Raw genomic sequence first — 23,161 nt, 5'->3', positions numbered from 1 at the left:
AATTTTGCGCTAAAATGATGTCTCAAAGCGAATACTTTCATTCAAAACCGGAAATTTCAAACTTGATTTTAAACATTTTTGATATACCCCCTAAAGAAATGACTTGACATTGTGGAAAAATTTCTAAGTCAGGATGCCACATTTTGATTTTATTTTGGTATTGAAAGGTTTCATCAAATTCCTCTGAAACTATGGGATTTTTTTTATAAATTTTGATGAGATAATTAATTTTGCGCTAAAATGACTTGAAACCCAAAAATGTTCAAGCTGATTTTCAATTTTTTTATATACCCACTAAGATTTTTTTTAAACGTTGAAATTTCTCTAAGTTGGGATAACCAAATGCTTTGAAAAACGAGTTAATCGACAGATTATAGAATTTTGGTGAATTTCAATCCAGTTTCATTTTAATAACACTTATTTTTCAATCTTGTTATTTTTCAGAATCTTCAAGAACTTCAAGCACAGGCCGTTCATCAATGACAAATGCATTCAATGTGGTGAAGAATATCACTAAAAACAACATGGAATCATCAGGTGAGTAGATTTGGCTGTTGCATATGGATCATTTCCGTTTTTTCACTAACTGCAACTGTTGCACTAAAAATGGTATGAAAATACCAAATTTTGGTATTACTTGTGCAAATACCAGCGATCAAAATGTGCTCTTGGTTGCCCAGTAATAGATGGTAAAATACCATGAAATCATACCATGTATTTGGAAGACCATAGGAATACCAAAATCTGATTTTCCAAGGGCGCGGAAATACCTAAAAATTAAACCATGGCAATACCAAGTTTTGGTATTCAAGCAATGTTCAAAAATCCAGAAGACCTCAACTTGGTATTGAAATGGTTTTATTTCGAGGTATTATTTTACCTTTGGAATAACATGGTTTGGTATTGTTGTGCCCTTCCACATACTAGACTTTGTTATGATTTCATGGTATTTTACCATTTATTACTGGGCAACCAAGGGCACATTTTGGTCCCTGTTATTTGCCCAAGTAATACCAAAATTTGGTATTCCCGTGCTATTTACCCCTGCTCGGGTTAATCCACCTTTAGGTGGTTGGTGCCTTCCTCACATTCATAAAGTAAAGACACTACACATCCTCAAAAAAGTGTATAAATAACACTTATTTTTTTATCAAATTGTCTTGTATCAAAAACACTAAAGTACTTCTTTTGGGCTTGTTGGAAAGGTCTTTTGATTACCTATCCAACGATTGGTCGCATGATAGATCCGGACAACTTTCAAAATATATGAGATCCGGCTTCAAAAAAGTCTATAAATAACACTTAACTGCTCATAACTTTTGATGGGGTTGTCAGATTTTAAATCCTTTAAACGCGTTGGAAAGGTCTTTCAAATACCTTTCTAACAATATATAGCATATCGGGTTTTCTTACAAAAACCACCCTTTTTTACAATAATTCAAACTCTAGCCAAGTCGCTTTTTTAGCATAACTATTGAAGTACTTTTCTAAACTTCATAATATTAACTAGGGTCTTGTGGGACCCCAAGACGGATCGAATGAGACCAAAACGGTCCAAATCGGTTCTGCCAGTCCGGAGATAATCGTGTGCATATTTTTCGGTGCACGGACTCACATCCAGACACACGCACAGACATTTGTTCAGAATTTGATTCTGAGTCGATAGGTATACGTGAAGGTGGGTCTACGAGGTCAAATAAAGAAGTTCATTTTTCGAGTGATTTTAAAGCCTTTCCTCATTGAGGTGAGGAAGGCAAAAATCGAAAGTTTAAACCTATGTGCGGTAAAAAGTAAAATTAAAAAAAATGGATTACTCCGTGTACCTATTTTTTCCCCAAAGTCCTAATCATTACCAACAAATTTGCTGAAGACACCATTCGATCAGAAAATCCCTTTTCAAGATACAGAATTTCATAAAATTACTTACCTATATGATCAGCCTCCATAATTGTATGGAGGTAGGGTGGTCCATATCCGGACTTCTTCGGGGCTAACCCCAAAATCATTCTAACCACGAGAACCCCAGTGGTTCTCAACCTTTTTCGTCAAATTCCCCCCTTGAATGATTTTTATTAACTTCATTCCTCCCATTCAATTTTGACTAATTTGTATCGTTGCACAAAAAATTAAAGAATATATTTTTTGTTGTTTAAAAGAAAAAATCACGAAAAATAATTATTTTAAAGCTCTAGTATTTCTCGAAATTGCTTCAAAGTATGCAGAAAATCCCAGAAATTTATTAAGATAACGTTAAAAAACTAATGAATGCAAAACCACACAAATATGTGTTGTACCAAGTCTCCTGCAAATTGTTGATGTTTAAAAAACTAAAAAAAAACTGACAGAGAAATCAAAATCAGTTTATTATAGAAACAACTCAAAAATTGAAGCATATTCGCAATTTACCTACTCATGTTTTAGAGGATACAAAAACTCACAAAATTTATTTAAAAAAATAAAATAAATGCTTAAGGAGCTGTTTTAACTTAGCCAATATTTTTTATTTATAATTAAGGGGTTACATACATGTAAATCGACAAAAATGTCAGAGGTTTGTGTGAGTACACACTTAATTTTATTTAAAATCTGTTTTCAGGGTATTAAAATATACATTTTTATCTATTATCAAAACAAATTTGAAGACATTTGGTTGTATCATTGCCGAGATATAGCTATTTGAAGTTGGAAGTTTCAAAAAACGGGTGCCACGATATCTCAACACTGCCTTGACCAAATCGGCTCAAAATTTCGGTGAAGACTCGTTAAACCAGTCCTGTGTGCATGACGTAGGCCGATTTTCAAAAAACCTTTTTTTAAAAAAAGATAAAAATATTTTTCTGTTTTTCATATAAACAATCGTCAGTTTTTGATTTTTGTATTTTTTTAAAAAGTAAAATTTCAAAATCGGGCTTCGTCATGCACACGAGATATGTCTTGGGAGTCTTTACCCAAAATTTCAGCCAATTTGGTTCATCCCATCTCGAGATATCGTGGCACCCGTAAATCAACTCGGTGTTTCGAGAAAAACACTCAGAAAGTTTGACAGTCCGCTTTGCGCACGGCAAAATGTTGAGCCTAAAATCGTCTCTAACTCAGTTTAATCATGGAATATCTTCATGAATGTTTCAGAAGTGATTGAAAATCATCTTTTTAATGATTTCAATAAATTTTCTGTAATATGAAATTTTGTGATTTTCTACATGTATGTACTACCCCTGATCGCATAAATGTCCCATATGCATTTTTATCGATTTCTAGTTGTTGATGCAGTTTGGTTCAAAATTGTGTGCTCTTTCGAAAGAGCCTATAACATCCAGTACTTTGTTCAAGAAATCAGGAGGAAATCCAGTTTTTTCGCGAAAACTTAACACGTAGCCTTATGTATGGGACAAACTTCAAATGCGTTTTTCTCAGCTTGCTGTTTTTGCATATGGGACATTCATGCGAACATGGGCAGTGTAACCCCTTAAACAATATCACGATTATTAAAGTGCCAGATAACATTTTTTTGCAAAAACGTTCAAAAAAATAAGATTTCGATTGCAAACTCATTCCAACACCCCCTTCCTTCCTTCCTCACCGATTGAGAATCACTGCCCTATTTGGTAACGTGAAAATGGTTTTTCCGACTTTCGGTGGAATGAATTTATAAAATTGCCGTTTTTTATCAACTTTGTAAATTGTAATTGTAATTGTAAATGATTTGGTAACGATATCCTGTTAGTTTAGAATATTTCTTTCGAGATATCACTTGAAAACTAAGTAGTAGTAGTAGTCGTCAAACTTGAAAAGTCGTTCTGATTTTAAAGAGTTGTCACCCTGCAAAGGTGGATAACAAACAATCATTTGGTATCAGTTTCATATTCATCCCGAGTGTCTTTTTCCCCTCTGCAACAGCACCCACAACAGCAGCAACATCAGTAGCTTCTGTTATTTTTCTGCTTCAAGGGGCCCAAACACAGACAATCTAGATAACAAAAAAAACCACGAAGCAGTATAATATCATTTTCTCTTCACGCGGTCTGTGTCTTTGGGGTCGATTTATTTAGGTCTCGCACTCGCAGCAATGTCTTTAACGGTTAATGGTTCGTTTGTTTTCGACACACCGAGAATCGGCATCCATACATGGAGTTTCGAGCGTGTGTTTGTGTGGACAAGAAAATGGATCTTTGTTTTAGAGTATTTCGATGCGCTTTTTTATTCATACACATTGGTTCTATAAATTAATTCGGTTACTTATAGCTTAAGGTTGCCACTTCATTTTGTTATTTTTTTTTCTTCCTCTGTAATTTATTGCCCAAGTCTTTCGAGATTCGTTCTAGCTTTGTTGTTACGCGTCATTTTTTGTTTGTTTCGTTTCACTAGGCCGTAATTGATCTACGCCTATCGATTGGTTATACCGAATTGCAGAGCAGTTTCCCGGAACAGATGTGGGAGACTAGGTCTGCATGGATTCGTTAGAGTTAAAAGAATTAAATTTCACACGCGCTAAATGGCTTAACTAAACTCCCGTTGCTGTTTCACAGAAATGCTGTTAGGAAGCAATGCGCTCCCGTATCATGTAACTCATCCACTCTCGCACTCACACTCCAGTCACTTATCCTCTCATCGCGCTCGCACGCTGCGTCACTCATTCGCTGCAGAAGCACCCATCCTTGGAGTTCTCCTTGATCCAGTTCAGATACTGCGTGACTCGGGTGTAAACTCCCGGGTAGTACGGCCGGGCACACCCGTTGCCCCACGAGACCACTCCGATCAGCTCGTACCGCTTGTCGGGTCGGGCCGCAATCAGCGGACCGCCGGAATCGCCCTGGCACGAGTCGCGGCCACCGACGCCCAGGTAGCCCGCGCACATCATGTTGTCCGTAATCATCGACGAGGTGTAGTTGGTTTCGCTGCTGCACACGTGGTTCGCGATGACCGGGACTTCAACCTCCTGCAGCGTGCAGGACGGTTTGCCGTCCTCCTTGAGGGTGCCCCAGCCGGTCACGGTGCCGTTCGTGCCGACGTACGTCTTGGCTGGAAGGGAGGAAACAGAAAAAAAACACCAGAGAGGGGTAAAAATTGTCCAAATGTTAAACAACGTAAAGAGGTTTAAAGCAACGGTGAATAATGGAACCGAAACAATAATGTGTCACCTGGGTGGGATTCGTGCTGGGAATGCAAAAAGATGTTGTCAAATGTGTGTCATGTGGGTTGTTTTTAAAAAAACTTTAAGAATACGCCGAAATCATCGACAGATATGAAGAGTTTGATGACTTAAACTCGATTCTTGTTTAAAACAGAGAAACTCCAGACATTAAGGTGAAACTGGACGCCTGTTCTCTGACAAGTTTTGTTCAACTGTAATCAATTTCTGAACTAGACAGATTACTTGCTTTCTTTATTATATGTATTTAGTAATTTCTTCGAAAAAAAATCAATAAAAGTTGCTCACGGATAACTGCTCAATATTATCTCCTATAGGTTTACAAACCTACCATATGAGCAGTTCTCTATAGAATCGGTCTTTTTTCTTTAATTTTAATGTTTGTATTTTTTAATCCAGCTGAAACTTTTTTGGTGCCTTTGGTATACCCAAAGAAGCCATTTTGCATCATTAGTTTGTCCATATAATTTTCCATACAAATTTGGCAGCTGTCCATACAAACTACACTGAAAAAAAATGATACACGGTAAATTTTTTTTGGGGATTTTTAATTTCACTTTTTGTCTCGAAAACTTGAATTGCAAAAAAAACACTATTTTTATTTATTTTTTGATATGTTTTAGAGGACATCAAATGGCAACTTTTCAGAAATTTCCAGAATGGGCAAAAAATCCTTGACCGAGTTATGATTTTTTGAATCAATACAATTTTTTTCAAAAAATCGAAGTATTAAAATTTAATTTGCAATCAAAAAGTACTTTAGTGAAATTATGATAAAGTGCACCGTTTTGAAGTTATAGCCATTTTTATGTAACTTTTTGCCTTCCTCACCTTACTGAGGAAAGGCTATAAAATCACTCGAAAAATGAACTTCTCAATTAGACCTCCTAGACCCACCTTCATGTATACCTATCGACTCAGAATCAAATTCTGAGCAAATGTCTGTGTGTGTGGTGGGATGTTGATCAAAAAATTGTCACTCGATTATCTCGACATTGGCTGAACCGATTTTGTCCGTTTTGGCGTCATTCGATCCGTCTTGGGGTCCCATAAGTCGCTATTGAAAATTATGCAGTTTTGTTAAGTACTTCAAAAGTTATGCTAAAAAAACAATTTTGACTCAAGTTCGGAAGATTGTTAAAAGGGTGGTTTTTGTAAGAAAACCTGTCATGTTATACATTTTCAAAAAGGTATTTGAAAGACCTTTCCAACACGTCCAAGACATTGAAGATCTGTTATAAGCACTTAAGTGTCATTTATGCACTTTTTGGAGGCCGGATCTCAGATATTTTGATGAAACCGTCGTCCGGATCTCTCATGCGACATATCGTTGGATAGGTAATCAAAAGACCTTTTCAACAAGCACGAACTGGATTGGAGATCTGGCTACCCTATCATAAGGTATAAGCATATAAGTGCCCTGCAATATGAAGACTATCCAATCTAGTGGTATGAATAATGAGTCAAATTGATAAAACACTGAAAACATCGACCTTTTGTGTCTATTTTGGATAGCACCCTTTAAATGTGAGGAAGGCACCAACCACCCTAGGGTGGATTAAGTTACGTTTTTCAAAAAAGTCGCAGTTATTGATTTTTTTTAAAATAGTGCCCATGTTTGTCCACTTTTGAAAAAATACATCGAAAAATGAAATTGAAAAATGTTTGCGACCAATATTTCGATTTTTTGAAAAAATTGTATTGATTCAAAAAATCATAACTCAGTCAAAAATTTTTTGCCCGTTCAAGAATTTGATGTCCTCTAAAACATATAGAAAAATTAAAAATAGGTGTTTTTTGCAAATCAAGTTTTAGGGGACCATCCATAAACCACGTGGACACTTTAGGGGGGGGGGGGTATGGCGATTGTCCACGATCCATACAAAAAAGATTTTTTTTGTATGGACAATTGTCCACGAAGGGGGGGGGGGGTAACAGATCCCAAAAAAAGTGTCCACGTGGTTTATGGATGGTCCCTAGTGACAAAAAGTGAAATTAAAAATTACCAAATTTTTTTTTACCGTGTATCATTTTTTTCAGTATAGGCAATATCCATACCTACAACTTTGCCGAAGACACCAAATCGATCAATAAATCCTTCAAAAAATACAGGTTTTTGAATTTTCACATATCATTTTTGTAAAATTTGTATGGAAAATTATATGGAGAATCTACTGATGCAAAATGGCTTCTTTGGGCATACCGAAGGCACCAAAAAAGTTTCAGCCGGATTTAAAAACAAAAAAAAATGAATGACCGAAATCTCCGAGAATTGCTCAAATGTCATCTTGAAATTGATCGCATTTTTGTTAAATCTGATGAACTCAAATTAGCTGCCGATTTGAATAATTTGAAAACTATTATTCCATTCTAATGAAAAATACATTGATAATGTTTTGATTACAAACACGAGCAAAAAACTCGTTTTAGTTACAATTACACATTGACATATGTAAATTTAGGAAAAAAGGTGTCTGGGCCCAGTGAAAAAAAAATGTAATTCAACCCAAAAATGACGATTTTGTCGCCGCAGTGTCCTGATGTTAACAATGATCGAGTTCAAGCTGCTACAGCAGCTAGAAGTCGCCTGACAAAAAACTTTTTCTAGAAAGAGATAACTAATCTGATGCAGCTGCCGTATACATGTATTTTGAATGTGTTAGTAAATTTCTGAGAAGAAAGCATTATGATAATATTATTATATGTTTATGTCTCACAGAAAATAAAAAAAGCGGTCAAAACTTTCAACTTTTTAGTTTTGATAAATGGGCCCTAAAATATAAAAGTTAAGTTTAATTTTATGTTATTCCCTCCTCTCTTAACCTTTGCCAAAGCCGAAAAACAAAAACTAATAATAACTTCTTCTAATTCAATCAGTTTAGTTGTGGTATGTGGAGTTAAAAAAAAAACAATGAAAACAATAGAATAAAACCGAGTCAAACACTAGTTGTTAGAATCACCACGGCTTATCTTTCTGTTCTAGATCGAAAATAAAAACAACGATAATTTACGTTTCTTTTATTATTTTTGGACAGTTGTTTTCAATGTAATTTTTGACACATCTTTTATTTAAACATTTCACTTGTTCGTAAAACAATTCAGCAGGTTGAGTTTGTTGCAATAACGGAAGCCGTGTAAATCCAGAGGATCGGATGAACTAGATGCTGGCAGCCTATTTTGCGCTTCAGGTGATTTATTGAATTTGTCAACTTCACCTTCCCAGTTCAACGCGATGAATCGGGCCAGTGTATAGTTCAGCCTAGGTTCGGCAATTAATAATTTTCGAAGTTGATCACTGTACACTCCACAGGTAAGCTCAACAAACAGGCAATCCTGGCGGAACTGCTCCTCGAAATGGCACCGCTGCGAATAGATCTCCAGTTGGTTAATAAAGTCCTCCATGGATTGATTTGAAGTCTGGATGAACTGATGAAAACAACGCCGTTGAGTCGTCAGATGCTGCTCCAGCCTTATTTTAAATTCACCGTAAGACGCTGTTCTTATGTCCTCAAAAGAGTAAATTCTGACCAAGGTCCAAAATAACCTTGGACCACTTAATCTTATAAATTCTGCAACCTGCCTTTCGAGAGGTATGTTGTTGACTTTGAAAAAACGTTCTATGCGCGACAGATACTGTTCGTAGCTTTCTTCTTCTATGATGCGATTCATATCGGCTCAAGTGGCCGGGATCGCGGTCGGAACAGGACTAAACATTTTGTTCTAGCCACGGTTGACTTGACGGTTTTGCAAATCCATTGTTTCCCTGCACAGCGATGATACATCCAGGAAAAAAAACCTTTCAGCCTCTTAAATTAATTTAACCACTTTTCAGATGCATCAGTCTGCGACCGTGGTCTTTATTAAATTTTCTGATGGTAACAGCGATGGATTGGAAAAAGATTCCTCCCACTAAGTAGAGCATGTGCTGCAGAAAGCAACACAGCATAAAAATGAGAAATACCTAAATTCTTCGGGAAAGTTTTAGTGGACATTCAGGACTATAGTTCCACGTTGTTAGTATTTAAATTGAGTGATAAATTAATATTATAAAAATCAAAATGTAAATAAGTGGGGTTTTCTAAACAAATGTCCATACAAATTTGAATCGCTTTGGAGCAATTCCAGCTCAAGTCAGGATTTTTTCTGATACTTTTGTACCCGACCCTCTCCGATTTCAATGAAACTTTGTAGACATGTTATCCTAGGCCTATATAAGTCATTTTTGTGCATATGGAGCCAATAGTACTCGAGAATAACATTTGAGAAGGGCGTAAGGTATTTAAATATTTTAGTATTTTGCAATTTAAAAATTACTGTATCTCGAAGCCGTTGCATCGTATCAAAAAGTGGTCAAAGACAAACTTGTAGGAAATTGGACGGGCTTCTGATAAAAATACACTGAAACAAAAATGCAAGCCACTTTTATGTCATTTTTCAATTTTTAGGTTTAAAAGTTAAATTTGAAGGTGATGTCACGATTTTTTTTCGCTCAAAATTTTTGAGGAAATAGCCTAAGATGTTACCAAAAGACTGACGAAAAATGCAGGATGGTATGTCTCTCCTAAAAAAATACAAAAATTATTTACTAAAACTGTTTTTTTTTGAAATATGGTCTAAACGTCAAAATTTTTAAAAACCGGTAGTGGGAATCGATTCTCCAGACAATTTTACATAAAAGTCTCCATATTGACCATTGTCCTATGTCCAATCCTTGGGAAGATACAGCGGTTTTAAAAATAAAAATGTTGAAAAAACGGGATTTTTTGTGGTTTTTGACAATTTCTATATGACAGACTTGGTTTTTCAGTCTCGTAAATATTTTTACCGTCCAATCTCGTCCAATTTCCCATAAGTTTACCTTTGACAGCTTTTTGATTTATATCGTTTTTATATTTACGTAATCAAATTTACTATCCTGGTTTCTACCACACTGAAAAAAATATTCTATTTTCAGTTATAAGCAATGTAATTAAGCTTATATCTGTAAGCCCTTACATCCAATTGAAATGCTGTCAAAGGCAAACTAATGGGAAATTGGACGAGCTTTCCGGTAAAAATATTTACGAGACTGAAAAACCAAGTCTGTCATATAGAAATTGTCAAAACCACCAAAAATCCCGTTTTTTAAACATTTTTATTTTTAAAACCGCTGTATCTTCCCAAGGTTTGGACATAGGACAATGGTCATTACGGAGACTTTTATGTAAAATTGTCTGGAGAATCGATTCCCACTACCGGTTTTTAAAAATTTTGACGTTTAGACCACTTTTCAAAAAAACAGTTTAAGTAAATGATTTTTGTTTTTTTTTTTAGGAGAGACATACCATCCTGCATTTTTCGTCAGTCTTTTGATAACATCTTAGGCTATTTCCTCAAAAATTTTGAGCGAAAAAAAATCGTGACATCACCTTCAAATTAAACTTTTAAATTTAAAAATTGAAAAATGACATAAAAGTGGCTTGCATTTTTGTTTCAGTGTATTTTTATCAGAAAGCCCGTCCGATTTCCTACAAGTTTGTCTTTGACCACTTTTTTGATACGATGCAACGGCTTCGAGATACAGTAAATTTTAAATTGCAAAATACTAAAATATTTAAATACCTTACGCCCTTCTCAAATGTTATTCTCGAGTACTATTGGCTCCATATGCACAAAAATGACTTATATAGGCCTAGGATAACATGTCTACAAAGTTTCATTGAAATCGGAGAGGTTCGGGTACAAAAGTATCAGAAAAATTCCTGATTTGAGCTGGAATTGCTCTTTGCGGAAAGTCGGATCAAAACAAATCGCTTCCAAATTTTGGGGGTTTTGGGAGCCCAAATAGAACTGAAAATGCCTGTTCTGATCGAATCAGTTCATTTTGAATTTTTCCAATACAACTTCAAGCCATCCTAATGAATATGTTACCGAAATACCAAATGTTTAAAAAAAATCAAAATATTGAGCGCGCCGGCCCAATGACGAAGCACAAGTTGCCACCAACCGACACAGTCGCACTTTCTTTGCGTTTACTTTTCGCACTTGCTCGCGAAAAGTGAGTAGAAAAAAAAAGTGCAATACAAAAAAGAAGTGAAATTGATTGTTTCCTCTGTAGAGTGCTGCTTTAATGAAGTTAAAAGAAACAAAAACAGTAAGTGACGACGGCTGAACAACAAAGACAAGAAAACAAAACGAAACAAAAAAGAGTTAAAAAATGTGGAACTTACACGGGTCGGACGGCAGACAGATCGGCCGAATGAAGTCGGTTATCGGGACACGGTCGTTGAGCCGCAGCAGGGCGATGTCGTTGTCGAAGTTGAGGAAGCTGAACTTTTGCGCGATCGCACGCAGCACGAAGCGCGTTTCGGGCCGGACCGAGTCGTCGCAGCGGTTGTGCTCGCCGAACGTCACCTTGATCATGAACCACATGAAGCTGCGAAAGGGGGAGGGAAAACAATGTTGAATTGAATTTCAGGACTCAAATCCCATTAATCTTGGCCTGTTTAGAGTCCTTCACGATTTCTCTTGAGCTTAAAGGTAGTTTGTGATCTAGGAAACATCTTAGACGAAGCGTGTTGAAGAGATTCGTCCACTCCGAAGAATGTTACAGAATTTATTACATTGCTTCTCAACACTCCAACTTTTTCTCCAAGCTTTTCAGCATGCTTTTTTTTTGTGAAACTTTGCTCTAAGATGAATCCATTTTTCCCGGCGTGGTATGACCTCAATTTCTTTTCTGGATGTTTACTCAGACACAGTAAATGATTTGTAGCTCGAAACCATACAAAATAGAAATTTGATGTCAATGGAACTTTTGTGTAAAATTGGACGCCCTTTTTAATGGTGTCCCGAGCAGACGGTAATAACTTTGGAATAACATTTTTTGATATTTGAAAATACTAGGCCAATAACATTTTATGTTTTTTATAACAAGTTTTGTTATTCACCGTTATGATTTTTTTGTTATTGGACTGTTATTGTAATAACAGACTTATAACATTTTTAGTTATTCTTCGAACAAATCTTTGTTATTATGTTTTGTTATTTTAACAACTAATCCGATCATCCCAATAACATCTGGAGTTATTCTTCCATAACAAAAAATGTTATTCCCAGGTTGTCTTTGCTTTCAATCAATATTAGACCAATAACAAATTGTGTTATGATAACATAAACTGTTATTCAACTCTTATGCAAAAATTAACTTTTCAAGAAAAATCCATAACACTTTTTGTTATTTTAACAGAATTTGTTATTGAAATGGCATGAAATTTGTTATTACCGTCTGTCCGGGGTTCTCAAAATAAAAAAAAAATAACATCGACAAAAGTTAAAAAAATGTTTTAAAACCGTTACTCAAATGTCAAAAATCAAAAAACATGATTTTTTTTATATAAATTTAATGAACTTTTCGAATATGCAATGCAATGAAGGGCAGGGTTACTTTTAGAGTGTATCAATGAAACACAAAGTTGTAGAACCGACAAAAACACAAATTTTGAGTTATTAATATTTGAGATTTTAATATTAATATATTTTTCGGAGCCACACAAATGTTCTTAGGCAAAATTTGCTGAACTTTCAAAAAAACAAAACTTTTAAGAGCACACGAACTGGTCACCTATCAACATTCACCTTAAAAAATTCGCAAAATTTTGATAACTCATGGGTCTCTTTTAAAAGTAACCCGACCAAGGCCGTTGCACATATTCTTTGAAGTTTATGTCCCTCGACTCTAACTAAAGTCGGAAAAGGAAAGGGGCAAAAAAATAGTTAGCAAAATTTAAAGAACAAGTCACGGTTTCAACATTTGAATGAAAAAGTACTTAAAATGGTTTTTGAAACTGCCCATTCATTCGTTTTTAAAATATCTATTAAAAACTTTTTTGCGATAAAAAAATACCAAAATATTGTTTTTGCAATTCCGTCGTGAAACTACTTACTTTTCCTGTCATTCTTGAACGACGAAATAGCCTACTTTTCTGTACCAAAAATAACAGAATCGAATAGCAACACTTTTCAAAATAAATGCTGAAAAGTTCTACTTTTCAGCACTGAAATGAGTGCTGAAAAGTTGAACTTTTCAGCACTTGTTTCGAAAAGTAACACTTTTCATCATTTTTTTGATTTAAACGATCTATTGACAAAATACATGATAATTCGACTTAAAATTTCACTCAATGGGTGTTTTTCGAAATTGCAAAAAATGTTGTATGGAACTCGTTGCAAAACTTGATTTTTTCAGCACTCGTCGTATTTATCCAACTCGGTGAACCTCGTTGGATAAATGTACGACTCGTGCTGAAAAAATCCTCTTTTTGCAACTTGTTGCATAAACTACTATTTAAATACCGGGGTGACTTTGATAGTCATAGTTTTGGTTGTTAAAATCAGTTTAAAGGTGTTCAAATTTTATCTCCCGGTGGCATGATCTCTGTTCACGTTTACGCGAACTTATTTTTTTATTGTGGTTATCGTTTGACGCTAATACTATCGACGATAATTTTATCGATTAACAATCTTGAAAATGGCTTGTCTCTCGATTTTTGACAGTTGAGTAACGGGAAATGGCAACAATTTTAAAACTATTTTTTTTAAATGAGTATTAGCTTTTTTTGAATTTTGACATTTTTGAACTCACCCCTTGACACAATGAGCCGCCGTCAGCACGTATCGGTCGTTGATGAGCATGCCGCCGCAGTAGAACCGATTGAAGTAGCTGAGTCGGGCCATCCACGGGAACTCGTTGATACCCGTTGGCTGACCGCCGACGATTCTCGACGCATCGTTCCGTTCTCCGCAACCTGTCGGGGGGTGGAGGGAAAGTTGGGAGGTGAAAAAGAGCGAAAGGTGAGCCGCAAACAACAACAAACTCGTAAACTTGTTCATTATGATGTACTTTACGATATCTTGGCTCAAAAGAGGAGCGCTTTCTTTGGTTTCCACAGATAATGGAGCTAACAGCGGGCCCAAGAATGAGCCGGGAAATCAACTTAATAACCCAATTGGCCCGATTGGAGATGGTGCGGCAGAAGCCTCTCCACGCCCCGGGGGGAAAACAATAAATGAAATGGATTTTCCGACTTCTTTTGAGGCACAACAATACTGCCAAGTGGTGTTGCGTAAGGGAACCAGCAGAACTCGAGTAGAACCTGGAGATGCGTATAACAGTAGCAAGCAAGCAATCAATTACCTTAATTATGTGGTGAGCTGCATCGTGTTCCTGTTGTTCCACCTGAGGAAGAAACGCCCCGAAACTAATATACTCATTAGTCGAACTAAACCAGGAGCTGTTCGAAGTCATCTTCGACAGCTCATCGGGAAGTTAATCTGCTTTTGCGAGAAAATGATTTCCACTTCCCATAACCATCATCATCATCAGCAACTTTTTCATCTCAGCCGAAGCAGCGCCACTTGTTCACGCCTTTGTTTAATGACCTGGGCTTCTTTTCGGTGAAATCGAGAAGAGTTTTGCGGGAACACAGAAGATTAGCTAATGTACGGTACTGAACAGACAAAAACTAAGCAAGCAGCTTTCGAAGGAAAGTGAGAGTAAACTCAGCTGGGGACTTTTTTTTTTGGTTAGTGCTCTTTTTTTTAGTCCGGAACCGTGAAATGGAAACATCAACAAGTTGTGGGCAGAGTTATGCAAGCTGTCGTGCCAGAAAAAAAGTGCTAATTTGCGTTGAACGCGGATCGGTTACAATCACTCAGCATTCAGTAAGCGCCTTTTCGTTGATGACTCGCGCTATTCATCCTGATGAACAGCAGGACAAAAGTGAGCCATTGTGAGGCAATCGGTGAAGTTTTTTTTTGTCTTACGGAAATTGTTACCAAGTTTTGCTGAAACAATTCAACAAAAAACTATATTATTTATAGAAGATAGGTGCCAACTGAAATATATTGAGACAAAAATCTGAATAGTTACATTTGGTTTTAAAAAATTATCTCAGACAAAAAATTCTTTAAAAAAAACTGTTCGTTATTAATAAAAATGTTATGTAATAAAATAACTCATTCTCAATACTTAAGAAAAATCATGCTTTATCCTTCCTTTTTTAAAAACCAGCGTGTTGCTAAACTTCTGGAGCAACATTTGATAAAGTCTTAGAAGCATTTTTACAGCTGGAGCTAAAGTTCAAGCTTTATTTTCATAAAAAGAATAAGGCGAAAAGGATCACACATTTCTGAAAATTGTGTTTCGTTTACTTTTAAGTCAAGACCTGACCTGTAGTCTCAAAATTCAAAATTTGTAAGAAGATTAAAAAATCATAAATAGTTTTATTAATCTATTAATAAGCATTATGCAATGTATGATGAAAAGTTTAACATAGATTTAATAAGTTTTTGCCTTCCTCACCTTCCTGAGGGAAGGCTATAAAATCACTCGAAAAATGAACTTTTTGGTTAGATCACCTAGACCTGCCTTCATTTGTACATATCGACTCAGAATCATCAGCTGGGTAAATGTCTGTGTGTTTGGCTGTATGTAGACATGTGTACCGAATCAATGTCACTGGAATATCTCGTCACTGGCTGAGCCGTTTTTGACCGTATTGGCCTCATTCGATTCGTCGTGCTGAAATTACCTTTCTTGTGGATTAAGAATTTGATTTACCTATCCAAAATTATAAGCAGTTTAAAAATTGGTCTGAATTTACATAACCTCAAATGGTCGGGTCTGATCGCCACGAAAAAAACATGTAGAGCGATGTCATTTTGCTCAAAGGTTGTGTCTGTATAGTCTTGACAAAAAGTCTGTAGGTAGTCTGTTTTTTTTTAACTCATCACTTATTTTTATAAGGACCTCTTAGGTGCTGCGATCACTTTAGGGGAGATCCATAAACCATGTTGACACTTTAGAGGGGTTGGAATCACTCTATAAATGAGAGGAAGGCACCAACCAACTAAAGGTGGATTAGGTAAGTAACGGTTTTTCAATATAAAAAATTCAATTTGAGCCAAGAATATTTTTTTTGTCTCCTGATTTTTCAGGGTAAATTTTGAAGGGGGGGGGGGACAAAACTTAAAATCAAACTAGCATTGGCCAAATTTTTTTAAAGAGCGTTGGTATTTTTTGTGAACTATACTCTTGGCTACTTACAATTTTGCTGAAGACAGCAAATCAGTCAATAAAGTTTCTTTCCAAGAGATAGATGGAACTATGTTGAGAATTCTTGTTTTGGCCATAAGGAAATCCCGTAAAATTCTAGTTAAATAAAAAAACAAATGAAAACATATCTTGGGAAACATGGAAAACAGGAGTTGTAAACTAAACATTAAGCGATCTGCCTTTCAAGCAGACGATCAGGGATCGAATCCCGCCCGGTCACCTCGCCACCGATTTTTCTGTGGCAACTTGAACCCCCTGCTCCCTCTGGGAGCATCAGATAAAAGGTAATTTATTACCATACACACACACATGCCGTTCCCCCCCCCCCTACAACAACTAGCGGTGGGTAAGTGGGGAATGGACGGGAAGATGGCCAACCAACCACACCGGCTCCGTGATGGCAAGGCCGATTGAGCCAGTCAGGGTATAGGTTAAGATAGAGGTCAAAAAAACTAAACATTCAGCCTATTTTTTACAAAAAGTATCACAAAATGCTTTATACTTTGTTACAGTCAAACTATTATCATTCTTTTTTTTAATTTTCAGTAATTCATGAAAATATCTTTTTTTAGAGTGTGCGTCAATTTAAAATGTTTGATCCCAACATTTTTAATTTGTGAAAAGCATGAAAAATGCTCCAGATAGAAAATACAAAAGAGCAATTCCAGCACAAAACAGGAATTTTTTTAGGTACTTTTTTCTCGACCCTCTCCGATTTCAATGAAACTTTGTAGACATGTTAACCTAGGCCTATAAAAGCCATTTTTGTGTATAAATGATTTTTGTATTTTTTTTGGTGAGCTGCTCCATCCTGCATTTTTCGTGAGGCTTTTTGTAATATCTTAGGCTATCTTCATAAAAATTTTGAACGAAAAAAAAACGTGGGCTTACCTTCAAATTTGACTTTTAAACTTAAAAATAAAAAAATCTCATAAAAGTGGAGTGCTTTTTACTTTCAGTGTATTTTTTTCGGAAAGCCCGTCAAATTTCCTACAAGTTTGTCTTTGACCACTTTTTGATACGATGCAATGGCTTCGAGATACAGCAATATTTAAATTACAAAATACAAAAATATTTATAACTCTTACGCCCTTCTCAAATGTCATTGTCGAGTGTAACTGGCTCCATATACACAAAAATAGCTTTTATAGGCCTAGGATAACATGTCTACAAAGTTTCATTGAAATCGGAGAGGGTCGGGTACAACCGATTCCCTATTTGACATGGAATTGCTCAAAAATAAACTTTATTAAATGTCAGTCCTTAAATGTTTCAGTTTTTTCAAAGGGAAATTTCAGTTTTCAGCAATTTAAAGAGGGGGACAAATTTTAAATAAAATGTTGTCATCGAACAAAATAAAAAAAATACATGTTCAAAAATTATCAGGTTATAGACACTTTTGATAGAATAGAAAATGAACATTGTATTTAAAAAAAAACTTCAAAAATGTAAGCAATCTTAATTTCAATTAAAAAAGAAAACAAAAACAATTAATCATTATATCATAATTAAAAGCTTCACAAAAAGTTCATATTTCCGGAATCTTCTAATAAATTGCCAAACTCTAAGTTTGTATTCCTTGATTTTGCTTGAAAAAGAAGAGGAGATAACAGAAAGTTAAAAAATTATCTATTCATTTTTAATTTTCGTTCTGCTAATTTAAACTTTATTTGGTTTTTAGAAAACTTGAAATCACCAACTTTTCTGTACCTTTTCACACAAAAAAATCCGAAATTTCCGACCTTTTCTATGTTTTTTTGCGGATTTAGAAAATTTCAAAAATTTTGTTCAATTTTGGAATTTAATTTAATTGGTTTGTTTAATTTATTGCAGTTAGTTTAAAGAAAATGTTAGGGAACACACGTTTCCTATAATTCCTTATTGTCTTATTAACTTGTGCTTAGTTCAGGCAAAATCTTTTTCAAACGCGATAAAAAAAAAATTAGAAAGTAAAACCAACTAGCAAAACAACAATCAACATCGTAGATAAAACAGCAGCTGTGCTTTGACCCACAAATCGATGAAAACCCGATACGTTACTTGCACTCCATTTGTTCTCACCCAAATAAACAACAAAATCAAAGTGAAACTGGCGGCATCAACGAGAGTGAAAATACCCCCGGTACCTATATTCAATCATTTCGTGATTGATGGATGGGTGGTAAAAAATCACGACCGAATCTCACTTTCTCATCGATCTCATTCACGGCGGGATGCACTCGCCACGAAAGGGTTTGTAGGCTCAACGGAAGTGACTTGTAATAAGTTCACTCACTTTGAAAATTTTCGAACTGCGCTCTGCAGTAAACTGGATCAAAAACAACGACCAAAAAGTCAATGAACTTTTCGGTTATTATATTCAGTTTCTTTTCGCTGAGTCCCACAAAATCGCAAACTATTTTTAGCTCACCCGAAATGACAACCCGGGAGACACGATCAATTCGATCGACTTAAGATCCGTATCAAAAGAAAACGAGGTAGGGGGAGGTACTCTGACATTAATTAACCGCTGTCTGGTAAAACCGGTTCGAATAAAGACATTAATGTGCACAAACCAGGCCGCCTTCAGATATTGCCAAAAAATTAAAAGATTCGACATTTCGAAGGAATTCCTTTTGTTTGGAAACATTCGTTCCAAAGTTCGAACCGTTTTGTAATTGGGAGCCACAAACAGACACATCCACACACCGACTTGTGGGGAAATGTTTACGAAGAGTATGAAAAGCAGGACCAAAATATTTATCACCATCTGAATGCTGGAAAGTTATTCTGGGGGAACGAAGACCCGCGTGATAATTTATTTGGCACGTCGATCCCTGTTGCTTCGCTTAAATATGATCCCATTTTTGTGGAGCTGGAATCACAAATGTGAACAGGTGACCTTTATCGGAATTCTGGTTTTTGAATTTTGGACAAGATAAATATATTTTAAATATCAATTTCATGTAAAGTAGCTTAGTGTTTTGAATTCGATATTATGGAAGATATTATCTTTTAACTCCTCAAATACCGCATCAATTATGCGTATAAAAACTAGTTTCGAGCTCTTGATATTTGAAGTTTTAATTGATATGTTTTTATTGAAGGAATTTTCGGAAAAGTTAACAATTTCAGAAATGGTCACTCATAGACACTATAAAAAACATGAAAATATTTCGAAAACGGAGCAATTTATCAAAAGTAAAAACAATTTTCGCATGCAAATTCGATTTAAATTTCAAAACCGTTAAAAAAATTTGGGTAAGATTTCTAAACCGGAATGACATTCATAGGATTTCCATTAATTTTTGAAATAATTTCCAACTGTTAACGTTTTTCTCAAGATTAATATTTTTAAAACATGTACTGGGGTAGACCACACAGGGTCCATACACTATTTTTGAAAAAGTTTTTTCAATAGTTAAACACTAGTTAAACAAAAGTAGTTGCGATGAAAATTCTTGTTTTGAATTCCAGGGTAACTTTGATAATCATAGTTTTGCCTTCCTCACCTCATTGAGGCAAGGCTATAAAATCACTCGAAAATTGAACTTCTTAAATATACCTTCTAGATATACCTTCACGTATACCTATCGACTCAGAATCAAATTCAAACTGTGGGGATGTGTGTAGACATGATTTTTTTTCCACACGATTTTCTCAGAACTGGCTGAACCGATTTTGGCCGGGTCAGCCTTATTCGATTCGTTTTGAGGTCCCATAAGACCCTATTAAAATTTATTCTGTTTAGTAAAGTATTTAAAAAGTTATGCTAAAAAAAAGATTCTTGTATCTACAAAAAAGGGTGATTTTTTTTTTTGCATAACCTCAAAAGGCCGGGTCTTTTTGTTTACGTGCAAGAGTCGCGCCAGATGCGAAACGCCCGGTTGCCACATTGCTTCAAATCAGAGTCTGCAAGTTTACTGGAAAAGTCTGTATCAGGTATATATTTTTTTCATAAACTTATTTTCATTATTTCTTTTTAAATGTAAGGAAGGCACCAACCACCTAATGGTGGATTAAGAAACGTTTTTCTTGATAAAATCAGATTTAAGGTTTTTTCAATTTTATTTTTATGTCAAATGTACCATCACTATGGTTGCTGATACATTTTTAAAGAAAAAAAAATCAATTTTTATAATAAGCTAAATAAGGTTATAAGCTTTTTCAACAAAATACAGATAAATTTTAGGCAAAAATGTTTAAACTTACAATTTTGCCCAGAATTCGTAAAAATAGTTTTGTTTATAAAATTATCGATTCATAATGCATTTTAAACTGAATTCGAAGCACGAATCAAAAGTTTTCACACTTAATATGAAATTTGTTCTACTGAAAATGCCGGTAAATTTGAAGATTTTTTTGAATTACTTTTCAAAAACACGTAGTGTTTATCATTTACAAACATATGTTACCTTCTCCAAGTGGAAAATTGCCCAAAAAATCCGAAATTTCATTCCATTTTCCGATTCAAAATCATGTTCATTCAGAAAATCATGACACTTTAATGCTAATTATCAACATTTTCTAAATTAAAGTTAGCTAACTTTTCAAACTTTTCAAAATCACCCCGGCTATCAAAGTCACCCCGTTTTACGGTACCCATTTTTCATCAATAGTCCTCATTAATACTTACAACTTTGCCGAAGACTCTATGAGAAAATACTTTAAAAAACGTATATCGAATATTATCATTTTATATGGATCTCAAATTGAATGGAGACATATATGGGGTTAGCCAATGGTAAAAAATTGCTTCTTTGGTCATAATACATAATTAGCCGATTTCGTAGAGAATTGCTCTGAAGCAAAAAAAAACGTGAAAAGAACTTTTTAATTAAACTATCAATAATTTGCATTCTGAAGACAACATAACTGTCTTTTTAATTATTTTGGTTTTTGAAACCTTGACTTTGAAAACATAAAAAAATGTATTGCAACTATCTATATTATCCCTTTCCCACCTTCTCTTTCTCCTATCCTCATTTCCTCCCCCTCCCAACCCCCTTCCCCCCCTCCACGCCTCTAAATATTATTATCTGCCAAATTTACACTAACACACCACACCACAACTGATTCGGAGCGTTTGGTACGGTATGTCCACGCATCCTTCCTCCCCTGATGATTCTGTGAAATGTGATCCGTTCACAGAATCTGTCTCTGCGGTTAATGCAACGCAGTAGGCCTGGCCGCTTTAATTTTTGCTATACATTTTCGGGGTAACTCGGATGTACTGTAATCATTAATATTGACAAGAAAGGACTTGAGGCGTAATCTTACCACAAGTTCTTCCAGGATGCTTTCTTCGGACTGGCTGCGCTTGTGTTCGATTAGATTAGATTAGATTAAAAAAATGTATTGCAACTACACAGAAAAAAAATTTGTAAATTTAGATGGCGTAATTATGGAAGGTTGAACATTAACTCTTTTACACCAGAAAAGTGGTAAAATTACACATTTTCAGAGGTAAAATTACACCTTTGTTCTGACATAAAAAATGTAACCCTTCCCAGATATAATATAACCTTATTTTTTTTTCTGTGTATCTTATGTATTGAAAACAAGGCTGATAAATACAGGCTTATTAATAAACGATTTAATATTCTTAATCTAGACCTCAACGATTATCAACAAATTTGGCAACCAATCTAGGTCAATGATACACCTGATTGTTTCACTTTTCCAGCACATCCAGAGGCAACTCAACGAAGCTGTTTTTCCAGTTTTCCCTCCATTAACCGAGTGATTCTCTGTAGGTCACCTCGGAGGAAAAAGACCCAACCAACCTGGCCATAGGTAACACACATAATTCTGCACAACCGTGCCCGTACGGTATCCCTCTTCATGCAATTATTCAGCAAACCCGGTCAGATTCAAGCATATCGCGTTAGCTCAATCATCCATTATTCTACTTTAATCTGATTACCACGGATTGAAGCACCACCGCGGGTTGTTACAAGAAGCAGGCTATACTTACGACAACTGCAGGCACTGGCCGGCGTATCGTGTGCCGGTGCCCTGTTGGAGGCTCCTCCACCGAACATCATCTTCACGTTGTCGATGATGCCCCGGTGCTCGTCGGGGTTCTTGCCGGAAGATGAGGAGCTCGCCGATGGGGACGCTGGAGTGGCCATCATCTCGTACTTGCCACGAGCCGCCAATTTGGCTTCCACGACGAGGGTGGTGGTGGCCAGCATCCAGCAGCAGATCACCGCCACCATCACCACCAGGGAAGGCACTCTTCCCCTGGATAGCAACGCCATCTGGCTCATGTTTTCTGGAAGTTTTAGTTTCTTCTTGGATCACTCGTTATTTTGATCTGCCAATTTCTGTTCTCGTTTTGAACGGATATAACAGTTTTCTTTCCGGGATTATTCACTCAGAACTGCAAACGCTCCGTAACAATCCCAAAATCACTGATTTTGACCATCTTTTTCGTGACACCACACAAAAAAAAATCTCAAATTTCTCCCCCTCAAAAAAAAGTTGTCACCTCAATACCACACTTTTCACTATTGTGCGCGCAAATGACTTTTTTGCTTTCTTTCCCGCGCTCTCTTTTTGACCGCAACCAACAATACACACCCCCTTTGACAGATACAGAGAGAGAGAGTACCGCACACGTCTGCACCGGCCGACCGACAACGATCAAACTGTTCAATGCCATTCGGCGGCGCGATCGTCGAAGGCTTTCTTCCGCGCGCGGGCGAGTGACTTGAACGTGCGCGCTCCCAACGAACCCGGAGTGCGGGCGCCGGATCTTCTCCTTCTCTCTCTTTGCTCTTGAAATCTCACGCATTTGAGCACTTTCTTCGATGATGGTGATGTTGATGACGATTGGTAGAGAATGTTGTTGTTGGTGATGATGACGATTGGATGATAGTGGCATTTTTGTTTGGTGGTGATAATAATGATCAGTATGTTGACACATTAAAGTG

General features: G+C 36.0%; 1 protein-coding gene across 1 annotated transcript; it reads right to left on the bottom strand.

Annotated features, from left to right (window-relative positions):
- Positions 1-4,172: 4,172 nt before the first annotated feature.
- On the bottom strand, positions 4,173-22,691 carry LOC6035568 (venom protease). Its single transcript, XM_038248659.1, has 4 exons — positions 22,201-22,691; positions 13,773-13,935; positions 11,359-11,564; positions 4,173-5,019 (listed from the first exon to the last, which is right to left on the bottom strand). Exons 1-4 carry the CDS (start codon positions 22,493-22,495, stop codon positions 4,631-4,633), a joined length of 1,053 nt encoding a protein of 350 aa, XP_038104587.1. The 5' UTR covers positions 22,496-22,691; the 3' UTR covers positions 4,173-4,630.
- Between the last annotated feature and the right edge of the window lie 470 nt (positions 22,692-23,161).

Source organism: Culex quinquefasciatus, chromosome 1, assembly GCF_015732765.1.
Source record: "Culex quinquefasciatus strain JHB chromosome 1, VPISU_Cqui_1.0_pri_paternal, whole genome shotgun sequence".
NCBI classification, from domain to species: Eukaryota; Metazoa; Arthropoda; class Insecta; order Diptera; family Culicidae; genus Culex; species Culex quinquefasciatus.
Note: the sequence above shows the minus strand (reverse complement) of the source record. Positions and strands in the feature narration are given on the sequence as shown.

What these genes read in the sequence shown, in the direction of transcription:
- LOC6035568 (XM_038248659.1), bottom strand. Translation starts at nt 22,495, where the DNA reads ATGAGCCAGATGGCGTTGCTATCCAGGGGAAGAGTGCCTTCCCTGGTG. An exon ending in GCGGCTCATTGTGTCAAGGG is followed by an intron (nt 11,565 to 13,772) that starts GTGAGTTCAAAA and finishes CCCCTTTCGCAG; the next exon opens with CTTCATGTGGTTCATGATCA. An exon ending in CTGTCTGCCGTCCGACCCGT is followed by an intron (nt 5,020 to 11,358) that starts GTAAGTTCCACA and finishes CCTCCCTTCCAG; the next exon opens with CCAAGACGTACGTCGGCACG.